Source organism: Podarcis cretensis, assembly GCF_951804945.1.
Source record: "Podarcis cretensis genome assembly, chromosome: 7".
Taxonomy (NCBI): domain Eukaryota; kingdom Metazoa; phylum Chordata; class Lepidosauria; order Squamata; family Lacertidae; genus Podarcis; species Podarcis cretensis.
In genome coordinates this window covers 866260-879658 of record NC_137176.1, presented here as the reverse complement: position 1 = coordinate 879658, position 13399 = coordinate 866260, and the positions used below count along the sequence as shown (strand labels likewise).

At 44.0% G+C, this 13399-nt stretch overlaps 1 protein-coding gene across 1 annotated transcript in view; it reads left to right on the top strand.

Annotated features, from left to right (window-relative positions):
• Nucleotides 1-1613: 1613 nt before the first annotated feature.
• SUGT1 (SGT1 homolog, MIS12 kinetochore complex assembly cochaperone) overlaps nucleotides 1614-13399 on the top strand; it is a 56686-nt gene continuing 44900 nt past the window's right edge. Inside the window, exons 1-4 of the mRNA XM_079983640.1 lie at nucleotides 1614-1727; nucleotides 1834-1879; nucleotides 5307-5397; nucleotides 12832-12901. Coding sequence (XP_079839766.1) covers nucleotides 1696-1727; nucleotides 1834-1879; nucleotides 5307-5397; nucleotides 12832-12901 — 239 coding nt within the window. The 5' untranslated portion in view covers nucleotides 1614-1695. The remainder of the gene's footprint in view (nucleotides 1728-1833; nucleotides 1880-5306; nucleotides 5398-12831; nucleotides 12902-13399) is intronic.

Sequence of the window (13399 nt, the reverse complement as noted above, 5' to 3'; positions counted from 1 at the left end):
TTCTAGAGCTAGCTCTTGTTTTAAAAATACTTTAAAGTTTTGAGCAGAAGAGAGCGGTCGACAGAAATCAATAGCTATATCTAATCTTTTACTAATTATATGACAGGCTGGCAGGTGCATGCCCTCCAACATTTTCGTCCCCCAAAATGGGACGTTAGGAGGGGCACACCTTCCTCTCATGCTGTCTGGTGCTCATCGGCTCTGTTGACTCACTCCATTCCAGGATCCAAACACAAGCCAGGATTGGCTTCTGTGATCTAGAATGTCCCACATAAAATGGGACACTTGCAGGATATGCAAGTGCACCCCACCACCCTTACAACAACAACAACAGCAACAACAAATAATAATAAAAAATGAAACAAAAGGAAGCAGGAGTAGGGCTCTTTCTAGCTCCCCACCCTCAAGGATATTTTTTTAAATGTATATATTTAAAAGTACAGCCAATCTGCATGCAAGTCACTGGAGGCTTCTGCAAAAACAATCATTTTAAAAGGGAAAGCAGCAGAAAGAATCTGTTATTGGCAGATATAATGGACCTAAAACAAACACATGGGAGAACGGATGTTTTATGAGACAGGAAAAAATGCCAGAACTTCAAGCTCCAGAGGTGTATAAGGGAGCCATTGGAGCACCCCACAATTGCCTAACCTTGACTCCCATAGGTTCAGGTCTTCAAGCAAGGGACTTCAGCCAGGAGATAGAAGCAAACCAGCAGCCAGTAGGCTTTGCAACACCACTTCAAACTACCACATAGAAGCAGAGAGAAGCCCCAGACAATGGTTACATCCATATTCCCAAAATACATTTCCAGAAGCAGCATCAAGACATCATAGATATGTCCCAGAAAAATGTGTGGTCTCAGGTAGAACCTGAGATCCAGGCATGCCCGAGTCGCTCAAAGTCTTTCACACATACTCCATCACAGCACAAATAAAAGTATTTCGTTTCCAGATCCCTGTGTCAAGTCAGATACACCCATTTGTGTCTCTGGGCTTCTTCCCACTATGGGGCAGGCAGGCATTGTGACTGACAGGGTCATGTCTGACACGCCCATGACTCCTTGGGAAGGCCCTGTGGACCTGGGCTCTCTCGCCGCCCCCTTACACCTCGCTTCCCTGGGTCCTAAATGCCACTGGAACTGAGGGGAGAGATCGATGCAACCATGTGATTTCTTCGGAATTTCTAGTTTCCCCATTGAGCCACCAGCCAATTGCGACAGTTGGGCGCGTGCCTCGTGGGCGGGTCTCGCGCCCTCCTTCCAATTTCCCGGTAACTGGTACGGAAAATTTCTATAGCTCGGCAAGATTTCAGCCAAATATATATTATGCTTTGCATGAGAAAGCCTCGAAATGATTAGCTTATAAAGTGAAGCCACGTAAATTTAGAACCAGAACCAGATGAGGGTCGGGAGCTTCAGGAGAGAAGCTCTTTTCAGCCTCTTTGCAGCCAAGTTTACACGACGGGGAAGATCTCGGTGTCCTTCCCGCCCCGAGACGCGAGCGCGCCCAGAGGCGCCTCCCCCGCGGCGGAAGCAGCGCGCGCCTCGCGCCTCGGACGCTCCAGCCGAGCGGCGGGCGCTCGCTGATGGCGTCACCGTGACGCCCCGCCCCGCCCCGCCCCGCCCCTTCCCTCGCCGTAAAGAAAACCGAACCAAACTCTTGGCGCTCTCGAAGTTTCCGTGGCGTCGCCAAGATGGCGGAGTCGGCGGGGCTGGGCGTGTTGCGGTGAGAGGCCTGGTCCCCCCCCCCGGCTCCCCTCGGGGTCCCCTGTCTGTCTGTCTGTCTGTCTGTCTGTCTGTCCTCCTCTGACTCTGAGCCTCTTTCCCCTCAGGCTGCCGGACGGAGACGTCGAAGGAGACCCCGCCGGAGCCGCGCAGGTGAGCGCCGCCAGCCGGGGGGCGGGGGGGGGAGGCCGGGCGAGAGCAGGGAGGCTGCCGCGCTTCTTCCTCCGCCCCGTCTCCCATCTCGGCTCACCCGCCGGTCCCTTGGCCGCCTCCCGCTTTTCCGATTGGAAGGGCCTTTCGGGACCTCCCCTCCCTCTGGGACCCGCGTCTCTCGGGGGGCTTCTGAGCGCCAGATCTCGCCCAGGAGCATCTTCAGCTTTTCGAAATTGCCCTCCTTAAAGTCCAGAGTCTGTGTCCGACTGGGCTTAGCTTTCCCTTGCCTCTGTATGGTCACTTCCTCGCGAGTTTCCACTGCATCAATCAGTTCCTTCCTGTTGGATGATCCCCTTGCTGGTTCTTCCACCTTCTGGGAAATGAAATTGACAATGAGGCAAAGGAGGAATTTGTTGGAAGTCTCCTGTGACTACTGATCTTTCTCCTTTTTGAATGTTTGGTCATCTGCCCTAGGAAGGAGTCATCCATGTCTTCAGTTTGGCTTGGAGGTCTTTAGCAGACCCCCACAGTAAGGTCACTGTTGTTTCTCTCTCCTACAATTTGTACCATAAACTCTCAACCTGCTTTTCATGCTCCAGGTCATGGATTTCTTCAAGAGTGTAGACTATCTTTACATATGACGCTGCTACTCCTCCCTTTTTGGTCTATTCCTTTAAATGTATTGATTGATATATGCAGCCCATATGTTTATATTGGAACATATCCAAAACCCTGGATGACAGCCCCCAATGCTTTTATGTTGTTGTTGTTTAGTCGTTGAGTCGTCCGACTCTTCATGACCCCATGGACCAGAGCAGGCCAGGCACTCCTGTCTTCCACTGCCTCCTGCAGTTTGGTCAAACTCATGCTGGTAGCTTCGAGAACATGATTTTCGAGAACATGAATGCTTTTATAGACATTAAATAACATAGGATAAAGAATGGACCCTTGTGGGACCCCACAGTCAAAGGTCATGGGGCTGGCACTCCACAACATCCAACAAAATCCTAATATTACTTGCTGGTAGTGACCTCATAGGAGGTAGTGACCTAGGAGTGCAGCTACTGTAATACAGTACAGTGGTACCTCAGGTTAAGAACTTAATTTGTTCTGGAGGTCCGTTCTTAACCTGAAACTGTTCTTAACCTGAGGCACCACTTTAGCTAATGGGGTGCCGTGCTGCCACCACGCAATTTCTGTTCTCATCCTGAAGCAAAGTTATTAACCCAAGGTACTATTTCTGGGTTAGCGGAGTCTGTAACCTGAAGCGTGGTGCCACTGTACTTCCAATTCCCACTCCCTTGAGCAGCTTCAGAAGGGCATCATATTAAATGACACAGTTATTCTAATAACCCATTAAACTAATAATCTTATTTTAGTATAGGCAACTCCTGTTTTAGGCACATCCAAACGACATATGATTGCACACATGTCAAGGCACTAAACCTGGTAGTAGCCCCAAAATATACTAAAGATACCATGAAAACTACTCCCACTGTTACAATGAGTTTTTGGAAGTAACCTCTCCCCCCAAAAGCATTTTAAAGAATGAGATCATAAATATCAAGGGAGGAACTCAACAGTGCTTGCCAGATGAAACAACCTGCTTTCTTCTCCCCCTGTGTGCAGTTCTGGGGGTTCTCCCAACACTCTAGAATGGATTTGGGGGATGGAGAGAGGCAGGGAAAGCCCTCTTGCAGGAACAGGAGCCCTTGCGCTGGCTTATGCTGTTGTGCCTAGTTAGTGCAATCTGCCAAATTCCATGTTACAATTCTCTGAGGGGTAATAATTTATTATTATTTTTCAATGTCACTAAAATCCAGGCAAAACCCAACATATTAGAATCATGTTGCTCCATTTATCATCTACTACATTTATTATCAGGTGGCGCTGTGGGTTAAACCACTGAGCCTACGACTTGCTGATCAGAAGGTCGGCGGTTCGAATCCCAGCGACGGGGTGAGCTCCCATTGCTCAGTCCCTGCTCCTGCCCGCCTAGCAGTTCGAAAGCACGTCAAAGTGCAAGTAGATCAATAGGTACTGCTCCGGCGGGAAGGTAAACAGCGTTTCCATGCACTGCTCTGGTTCGCCAGAAGCGGCTTAGTCATGCTGGCCACATGACCCAGAAGCTGTACGCCGGCTCCCTCGGCCAATAAAGTGAGATGAGCTCTGCAACCCCAGAGTCGGCCATGACTGGACCTATTGGTCAGGGGTCCCTTTACCTTTTACATTTATTATCCACCATCCAACTTGCCTAATAAGGTGACAGCTGGGAAGTTAATACCTCACTATTCCCTAAATAGCGACAGTTATAACCCAAACTTTTCTTAAAGCTATACATAGCCACCAAAATATGTATGAAGACTATATCGCGCACATGTCCAACATCAAGCACTTGATAACTTACATCTTTTCACAAGCACCTAGTATATCTGAAGACTGCAAAGTTCCACCCACGTTTCTGGCATCAAGCACTCAGTTACATTTTTTGAAACCTCAAAAAGCCAGAAATAGTGCTTCAGGTTAAGAACTTTGCTTCAGGATGAGAACAGAAATCGTGCTCCGGCGGCAGCAGCGGGAGGCCCCATTAACTAAAGTGGTGCTTCAGGTTAAGAACAATTTCAGGTTAAAAACAGACCTCCGGAATGAATTAAGTTCTTAACCCGAGGTACCACTGTAAATGTACCAGGAAACATGTTGTGTTTTATGTTGTGTCAAGTGTAATGTTTTTCTTTTGTGTTAATGTCTATGCATTATATGAGAAAACCAATAATTTTTTTTTGGGGGGGGGGGGATGAAATACTGCTGCAGCACCCTGTTTTGCACTAAGTAACTGACTCGGGTGAGGAACAGAAAGGGACTGGAGTAGATTTGCCTGTGGGGAAGCGTTGGTGGATGAACCATTAAGCATGTCCCTCCTATCCATAAAGCTTCCTAAGTGAATTTTGACCACCAAGGAGTTGCTTGTGCCTGTGCAACTTCATTCAGAGCAGTGTTGTTACATTGGATGTGAAACTGATCTTCTGTCGCATTGGGTATGAAATTGGTTGTCTACCCTGTTAGCTTTGAATAGTAAAGAGAAATCTGTGTGTATACTGAGAAATCAGAACAGTTGCACAGTAATAAATAGATGTCACAACAGTATACATTCAGTAAATAATTTTTACTGTCTCCCCCCCCCCCCTTCATTCTAGATACAGTTTCTTGACTAAAATGCTGTTTACTCCTTGGCGTATACTGTGATGCTTTTATCTCACTTATAGGCACCTATCCTCTGAATTTGAGAATTTTGCTTCTGGTGTAATTCTTCTCAAAGCAAAATTGTACTAATTGATGCTCTTTGATTTGACAGGCAAGACATTTCACTGTGGGCTACACAAGGATTTGTAGAAAATGTCATGTTAAATTTCTGCATTTTCACTTGCAGAAGCTGACAGCGGCTTTAGAACAGAAGCCAGATGATGCAGAGAATTACTGTCAACGAGCTTTTGCTCACATTCTTCTACAAAATTACCATGGTAACATCTCTTTATTTGGTGCTGTTATATCCCAAAATGCTAAAATGTTTTTAGAGTTAATGATGGTCTAAAATTTGATTTCATACAGTCAAAGAATTGCTGTATTGCAGAGTTGGAAGGGTCCCTGAGGGTCATTTAGCTAACCCCTTGCAATGCAGGGCTTTCATTTCTTTTTTGCTCCCCTCCCCCGCCAGCACATTAGTAGACTTTGCTTGTGTATTTCACAAAATAACTGCTTGGAATGCACACAGTTTGTGTCTTTGCCTGATATTTTCACCTCATCACACCTCTGTGCTAGATATAGTTACTTCAAAATCAATTCCGTTGGTTGGATCCAAACTGGGTAATAAGCAAGGAGAAGGCATTTCTACCCACACAATATCAATGGTGTTTCTCCAGTTTTTGGCACCTTTCCGGTCCCCTATGGCTTACATGCCATTCTGGTCCTCTAACTTCTGGAGCAGATTTGGGTTTGTCATCAAGAAGCTCAGTTCAGCTATAACTCTTCATGTGTCCTGAACAATGAGAATTTCATTGTGGTGGATAGGGTAAGCCCCCATTGTGTAAACCAGTGATGATCTCAGCACAGGGGGGAAACCAGTTGTGTGTCGAGGGTTGGATGCAGGCCACAGCCACCTGATCCACTCATGGTGAGAGCCTCTAGCGGGTGTGATAAAGAATCACTGGGCAAGAGATGGGGAGGAAGTGGTTGGATCTGCCCATTGTATTGTCTGTGTTCTTTTACTGTTGATTAGGCATGGCATAGGGGAACTATGTGGGTGGCAGCCATCTGCGCTTTTTATTTTTTATTAATATTAAAATTTGCATACTGCCCTACACCCACAGGTAGGGCGGTTCACAACATAAAATCACAATATAGAAACATGAAAGACATAATAAAAATAAAAACAAGAACAACCCAATAATCTCCCTTCTCCAACACATCTTAAAAGCAGATCGGATGTCAATCAACCAAAGGCCTGGTTAAAGAGTTTTCACCTGGCATCTAAAGGTGTATAATGAGGGCACCAGACGAACCTCCCTGAGGACAGCATTCCACAAATGGGGAGCCACTGCAGAAAAGGCCCATTCTTGTGTTCACCAGTATGCAGACTATACCAAGCTCAACCTCTTGTTTAAATCGGAACCAGTGAAGACAGTGAACTTCTTGTGTGGATATCTGGAGGTGGTTACGGAGTGGATGGCAGCCAGTGGATGGAATTAGTGGTTCTGGGAGACAGAGCAAGCAGGTGTGGGGGATTCCCTGGTCCTGAAGGACCAGGTGCACAGCCTCGGAGTCATTTTGTTTTTTTTTTTGTTTTTTTAAAATATTTATTAAGAATTTTTCATTTACAGTAAAAAATAAATAAACATAACATTGCATATCACATATTTTCTTATCACTTCTGGACTTCCTCACATCTAGTTCTAGTTTAATACACTTAAAACAACAATTTATTCCCTTATCTCCATCCTTACTGTCAAATTTCGAATATATTTCAAATTTTAGATACGTTTATTCCAATCCTTACAAAAGAAAATTTAATTTAGCCTAATAATTATCTAAAAAAAAAATAGGTTTTTCATCTTATATTTAAATTATCTTCATGATTTACTTCATCTATTTTGATGTTGCCAATTTGTCTAAAATCAAGCATCCTGCTTAACATTCATACAGTTTACAATATTTTTGCAGATAAAGCTTAAATTTTTTCCAGTCCTCTTCAACGATTTCTTCTCCCAGGTCTCGGATTCTGCCAGTCATCTCAGCCAGTTCCATGTAGTTCATCAGTTGCATCTGCCATTCTTCCAGTGTGGGTAGATCTTGGGTTTTCCAGTGTTTAGCAATAAGTATCCTTGCTGCTGTTGTTGCATACATGAAAAAAGTCCGGTCTTTAACACCCCTTGGACGACAATACCCAAAAGGAAGGCCTCTGGTTTCTTAAGGAAGGTATACTTAAATACCTTTTTCAGCTCATTATATATCATTTCCCAGAAGACCTTCACCTTAGGGCAGGTCCACCAAAGGTGAAAGAACGTTCCTTCATTTTCCTTACATTTCCAACACTTATTATCAGACAAGTGGTATATTTTTGCAAGTTTGACTGGGGTCATGTACCATCTATATATCATTTTCATTACATTTTCTTTCAGAGCATTACATGCAGTGAAATTCAACCCAATGTTGTTGTTGTTGTTTAGTCGTTTAGACGTGTCCGACTCTTCGTGACCCCATGGACCAGAGAACGCCAGGCACTCCTGTCCTCCACTGCCCCCCGCAGCTTGGTCAGACTCATGCTGGTAACCTCGAAAACACTATCCAACCATCTCGTCCTCTGTCGCCCCCTTCTCCTTGTGCCCTCCATCTTTCCCAACATCAGGGTCTTCTCCAGGGAGTCTTCTCTTCTCATGAGGTGGCCAAAGTACTGGAGCCTCAGCTTCACAATCTGTCCTTCCAGTGAGCACTCAGGGCTGATTTCCTTCAGAATGGAGAGGTTTGATCTTCTTGCAGTCCATGGGACTCTCAAGAGTCTCCTCCAGCACCATAATTCAAAAGCATCAATTCTTCGGCGATCAGCCTTCTTTATGGTCCAGCTCTCACTTCCATACATCACTACTGGGAAAACCATAGCTTTAACTATACGGACCTTTGTTGGCAAGGTGATGTCTCTACTTCTCAAGATGCTGTCTAGGCCTGTCATTGCCCTTCTCCCAAGAAGCAGGCGTCTTTTAATTTCGTGGCTGCTGTCACCATCTGCAGTGATCATGGAGCCCAAGAAAGTAAAATCTCTCACTGCCTCCATTTCTTCCCCTTCTATTTGCCAGGAGGTGATGGGACCAGTAGCCATGATCTTCGTTTTTTTGATGTTGAGCTTCAGACCATATTTTGCACTCTCCTCTTTCACCCTCAATAAAAGGTTCTTTAATTCCTCCTCACTTTCTGCCATCAAGGTTGTGTCATCTGCATATCTGAGGTTGTTGATATTTCTTCCGGCAATCTTAATTCCGGCTAGGGATTCATCCAGCCCAGCCTTTCGCATGTTGAATTCTGCATATAAGTTAAATAAGCAGGGAGACAAAATGCAGCCTTGTCGTACTCCTTTCCCAATTTTGAACCAGTCAGTTGTTCCATATCCAGTTCTAACTGTAGCTTCTTGTCCCACATAGAGATTTCTCAGGAGACAGATGAGGTGATCAGGCACTCCCATTTCTTTAAGAACTTGCCATAGTTTGCCATGGTCGACACAGTCAAAGGCTTTTGCATAGTCAATGAAGCAGAAGTAAATGTCTTTCTGGAACTTTCTAGCTTTCTCCATAATCCAGCGCATGTTTGCAATTTGGTCTCTGGTTCCTCTGCCTCTTCTAAATCCAGCTTGCACTTCTGGGAGTTCTCGGTCCACATACTGCTTGAGCCTTCCTTGTAGAATTTTAAGCATAACCTTGCTAGCGTGAGAAATTAGTGCAATTGTGCGATAGTTGGAGCATTCTTTGGCACTGCCCTTCTTTGGGATTGGGATGTAGACTGATCTTCTCCAATCTTCTGGCCACTGCTGAGTTTTCCAAACTTGCTGGCATATTGAGTGTAGCACCTTAACAGCATCATCTTTTAAAATTTTAAATAGTTCAGCTGGAATACCATCACTTCCACTGGCCTTGTTATTTGCAGTGCTTTCTAAGGCCCATTTGACTTCACTCTCCAGGATGTCTGGCTCAAGGTCAGCAACCACACTACCTGGGGTATATGAGACATCCGTTTCTTTCTGGTATAATTCCTCTGTGTATTCTTGCCACCTCTTCTTGATGTCTTCTGCTTCTGTTAGGTCCTTTCCACTTTTGTCCTTTATTATGGAAATCTTTGTACGAAATGTTCCTTTCATATCTCCAATTTTCTTGAACAGATCTCTGGTTCTTCCCATTCTATTGCTTTCCTCTATTTCTTTGCATTGCTTGTTTAAGAAGGTCTTCTTGTCTCTCCTTGCTATTCTTTGGAAATCTGCATTCAATTTCCTGTATGTTTCACGATCTCCCTTGCATTTTGCTTGCCTTCTCTCCCCCGCTATTTGTAAGGCCTCATTGGACAGCCACTTTGCTTTCTTGCATTTCCTTTTCATTGGGATGGTTTTCGTTGCTGCCTCCTGTATAATGTTACGAGCCTCCATCCATAGTTCTTCAGGCACTCTGTCCAACAAATCTAAATCCTTAAACCTGTTCCTCACTTCCACTGTGTATTCATAAGGGATTTGACTTAGATTGTATCTTACCGGCCCAGTGGTTTTTCCTACTTTCTTCAGTTTAAGCTTGAATTTTGCTATAAGAAGCTGATGATCTGAGCCACAGTCAGCTCCAGGTCTTGTTTTTGCTGACTGTATAGAGCTTCTCCATCTTTGGCTGCAGAGAATATAATCAATCTGATTTCGATGCTGCCCATCTGGTGATGTCCATGTGTAGAGTCGTCTCTTGTGTTGTTGGAAAAGCGTGTTTGTGATGACCAGCTTGTTCTCTTGACAGAACTCTATTAGCCTTTGCCCTGCTTCGTTTTGATCTCCAAGGCCAAACTTGCCAGTTGTTCCTTTTATCTCTTGACTCCCTACTTTAGCATTCCAATCCCCTATAATGAGAAGAACATCCTTCTTTGGTGTCACTTCTATAAGGTGTTGTAAGTCTTCATAGAATTGGTCAATTTCAGTTTCTTCAGCACCAGTAGTTGGTGCATAAACTTGGATTACTGTGATGTTAAAAGGTCTGCCTTGGATTCGTATCGAGATCATTCTATCATTTTTGAGATTGCATCCCAGTACAGCTTTTGCCACTCTTTTGTTGACTATGAGGGCCACTCCATTTCTTTTACGGGTTTCTTGGCCACAGTAGTAGATATGATGGTCATCCGAACTGAATTCACCCATTCCCGTCCATTTTAGTTCACTGATGCCCAGGATGTCAATATTTATTCTTGCCATCTCATTTTTGACCACCTCCAACTTACCCATGTTCATGGTTCTTACATTCCAGGTTCCTATGCAATATTTTTCTTTACAGCATTGGACTTTCCTTTCGCTTCCAGGCATATCCGCAGCTGAGCGTCCTTTCAGCTTTGGCCCAGCCGCTTCATCAGCTCTGGATCTACTTGTACTTGCCCTCCGCTCTTCCCCAGTAGCATGTTGGACGCCTTCCGACCTGAGGGGCTCATCTTCCAGCGTCATAACTTTTATATGCCTGTTGTCTTTGTCCATGGAGTTTTCTTGGCAGGGATACTGGAGTGGCTTGCCGGTTCCTCCTCCAGGTGGATCACGTTTGGTCAAAACTCTCCACTATGACCTGTTCATCTTGGGTGCCCTGCTCGGCATAGTTCATAGCTTCTCTGAGTTCTTCAAGCCCCTTCGCCACGGCAAGGCAGTGATCCATGAAGGGGAATTCAACCCAATAGTCCACAACTTTTCCCAGTCCTCAAACATAATATTATACCCTATGTCCTGTGCCCACTTTATCATAGCCGATTTAACCGTTTCATCTTGTGTGTTCCATTTTAACAGCAAGTTGTACATTCTTGAAAGTACCTTGGTCTTAGGCTCTAGCAATTCCGTTTCTAATTTCGATTTTTCCACCTGGAATCCTAATTTTTTATCAAGTTTAAAAACTTCTTTAATCTGGGCGTAGTGTAACCTATCTCGCACTTTATCTTTCATTTTCTCCTGACTCTGCAAGTTCCAATTGTCTCCTTCTTTTTCTAATATTTCCCAATACTTTGGCCATTTGGCCTCCATATTGAGTCTTTTTCGGGCCTTAGCTTCCAATGGTGAAAGCCACCTTGGAGTTTTATTTTCCAATAAGTCTTTATATTTTGTCCAGACATTAAACACTGCCTTTCTGACAATATGGTTCTTAAAAGCCTTATGAATCTTAGCCTTATCGTACCATAGATATGCATGCCAACCAAACGCATTGTTGAAACCTTCCAAATCCAATACATCAGTGTCCTCCAGAAGTAGCCAGTCTTTTAGCCAGCAGAAAGCTGCTGCTTCATAATACAGCCTTAAGTCTGGCAGGGCAAAGCCCCCTCTTTCTTTCACATCAGTTAGTATCTTAAACTTGATTCTGGGCTTTTTGCCCTGCCAGACAAATTTGGAAATATCTCTCTGCCACTTCTGGAAGCATTCTGTTTTATCCACAATCTGTAATGTTTGAAACAAAAACAACATTTTTGGCAATACATTCATCTTTACAGCGGCGATTCGGCCTAACAAATAAAGTTTCAATCTTGTCCAACTTTCTAGATCTCTCTTAATTTCTGACCAGCATTTCTCATAATTATCCTTAAACAGATTTAGATTTTTTGATGTTATATTTACCCCTAGGTATTTCACTTTTTGAACCACATTTAACTCTGTCTCTTTCTGAAACCATTCTGACTCTGTATCTGTCAAGTTCTTTCAGCCTGGGAGTCATTTTGGACTCACAGCTGTCCATGGAGGCATGGGTCAATTCTGTGTCCAGGGCGGCTGCCTACCAACTCTGTCTGGTACAGCGGCTGAGACTTTTCCTGCCCGCAGGCTGTCTCGCCAGAGTGGTAATGCTCTGTGTATCTCTCGCTTGAACTACTGTGCTCTACGTGGGGCTCCCTTTGAAGGTGACATGGAAACTGCAACTAACCCAGAATGTAGTTACCAGGCTGGTGACTGGGAGCAGCCACTGGGACCATAACACTGGCCCTAAAGGATCAATACTGGCTCCCAGTACGTTTCTGAGCACAATTCACAATGTTGGTGCTGACCTTAAAGCCCTAAATGGCCTCAGCCCTGTATGCCTGAAGTATCTCCACCCCCATCATCCAGCCCAGATAATGAGGTCCAACTCTGAGGGTCTTCTGGTTGTTCCTTCACTGCAAGAAGTGAGGTTACAGGGAACTAGGAAGAGGGCCTTCTCAGTAGTCAAGCCCACCCTGTGGAATGCTCTCCCGTCAAATGTCAAGGAAATAAACAGTTACTTGGCTTTTAGAAGCCATCTGATGGCAAACCTGTATAGGGAAGTTTTTAAATTTTGAAGTTTTATTGTGCTTTTATAATTTTTGGAAGCCGTCCAGAGTGTCTGGGGCAACCCAGCCATATGGGTAGAGTGTAAATACTACTACTACTACTACTACTACTACTACTGTTGTATATCTTATCTTTTCTAGCTGATTTATTATGTACTCTACTTGTTTGTCATAACAGCTCAATATTTGAAACTGATACTACTAATCTAAATAAGATTCAGAAAACTTTAGATGCAGGTTTTGCCTTCTTCCTAGAATAGCTTGTTTATATTTTATTTCTAATATATGTAGTTGCCACCCATTAACTGACTATGTGTGAAGTATTGAGGAAAGACAGAATTAGTGTGGTTTAATAGTGAGTGAAATAATGCAATACTTAGAAATTTAATAACCTTTTTTTGTAGATGCCATTGCAGATGCAAAGAAGTCACTATCACTTGATGCCAGTAATGCTGTAGCCTTTCTCAGACAAGGGTGAGTGTTTATTTTATGAATCGTATGCAGGTGTTTTTAGTTTCCCAATTTTGTGAAGATCTTGTTGACTTTCTTGCAAAGGTGCTTTTGTATAGGGAGAATCACTGGCATTCACACAAGTTGCCCTCCCCCCGATTTTTGCCACACACTCCCCCCACCATTGTGGCTTCCTGAGAAGTTGTTCCTTGGGAATGGCGTGGAATGTGGGTGCAATGGGTAGGGGGGTTGGAGAGAACTGGGGCCTTGCTTTACAAAATTGGAAGTGTATTCTATTCTCAAAATAGTACTTTTGGATAAATATTTAGAATATTTACCTGGACCTATTTATGATTTCCGTAGCAATTTAATATAAGTTCATTCAAGATTCTTGATTGCAAGTCACAGACCAAGTAAAACTAAGGATTCTTTTAATTATTAAATAATTGAAATGTTTATAAGGTTTGACTGTTCCCCTGCATTAATAGGAGTGAATTGTCAATCAATTACTGAATTTTATAA